The 1,218-nt window shown below is 40.3% G+C and overlaps 1 protein-coding gene across 1 annotated transcript in view; it reads right to left on the reverse strand.

The window, feature by feature from the left end:
• Positions 1-1,218, reverse strand: part of LOC106532233 (dedicator of cytokinesis protein 3) — a 37,329-nt gene that overhangs the window by 13,100 nt on the left and 23,011 nt on the right. The window contains exon 14 of the mRNA XM_014028257.1: positions 410-535. Within this exon, the coding sequence (XP_013883711.1) occupies positions 410-535 (126 nt within the window). The remainder of the gene's footprint in view (positions 1-409; positions 536-1,218) is intronic.

Here is a 1,218-nt window from a genome sequence, read left to right on the forward strand (position 1 = left end):
ACTGTATATCAACAGTCAATCTAATGGCTCGTCACAGCAGGATCAACTACAGCTAGCAAATGAATATAATAATAATAATATACAGATATCTGCTGCTATTTGTACTTTCATACAATCTCAAAGTTTATGGAAATAGTCATGTAATGATAAATTGAAAGCTTGGAAATTTGTGTTTGCATTACATTTTTGGAACGGGAGTCATTTTGAGGTACATAATTCCACTTGACTCATGTTAGCTCTGCTCAATTAAACTCTTTTCCAAATTGAGGTCCCTCAAACAATGTCCTAAATGCTTGTATTTTCCACAGAATTCTTTGTTACTTTGTTACCTTTCATTCCCGTGAGCCATCTGGCCCCTGGTCTCTCCCTCCTCCTCTCCATACCCYTTACAGGGAGGAGGCCTCCTTACCTGGCAGGATGACATCTGGGAAACCCAGCTTGCGTGTGAGCGCCAAGGCCCTGTTGAACACAGCCTGGTTCTCCCGTCTGATGTGCTCCAGCTCTCCTCGCAGCAGCTGCAGAGAAATGATGAGGCCTGGGGGCAGTGGCAATCAGGGAGGTGGGCACATGTGTGAAACGAGTAAAAAAAATAAACAATAAAAGTGATCAAGTGAAGGGGTGTGGAAGTTGCGAGGACAGAGTGAAAATGAAGAATGGTAAGACGCAAACAGAAAAGAAAAAAGATGAGGAACGGACATTAGTCAGAACGTGGGGGAAGAGAAGACAAGACAGGAGAGACATGATCAGAGCCAGAACAGAGWGAAAGAGGGGGAGGGGGGCATTTGTTTTGTGTGGAATAAAACACTGAAACAAAGAAAAGTAAGGCTTTTACAGGAATCCAGTGACAGGTTTTTGTAAAATCTGAGTCATGAGTTTAAACTGTGACAAGTTTGTGAGAAATAAAAAAATTGCTGTTGACTCGACTGTACAAACTCCTCAGAAAATCCTGCGATGATCACTTTCTGTAAGCCAACAATTTGGCATCAAGTTCATTTAATTTTCTCTAAAGGTCTCATTYTCAAAGTGATTGCTAGTGGTGACAAAATTCAGTAGCATTAAAAAAAATCATCTTTCAGAAACACTGTTTAAAAATCCAAGTCCTGCAATACTGTGACAGTTCAGCGGTTGAGAATCATTTCAAAGTAATATCCATCTATGCTACAAATGTAGAAACTGTTGAGTATTTGGCCAACAAGAAAAGCAAAACTAACTAAATGA

The sequence above is a fragment of the Austrofundulus limnaeus genome, unplaced genomic scaffold, assembly GCF_001266775.1.
Source record: "Austrofundulus limnaeus strain Quisiro unplaced genomic scaffold, Austrofundulus_limnaeus-1.0 Scaffold736, whole genome shotgun sequence".
Taxonomy (NCBI): Eukaryota; Metazoa; Chordata; class Actinopteri; order Cyprinodontiformes; family Rivulidae; genus Austrofundulus; species Austrofundulus limnaeus.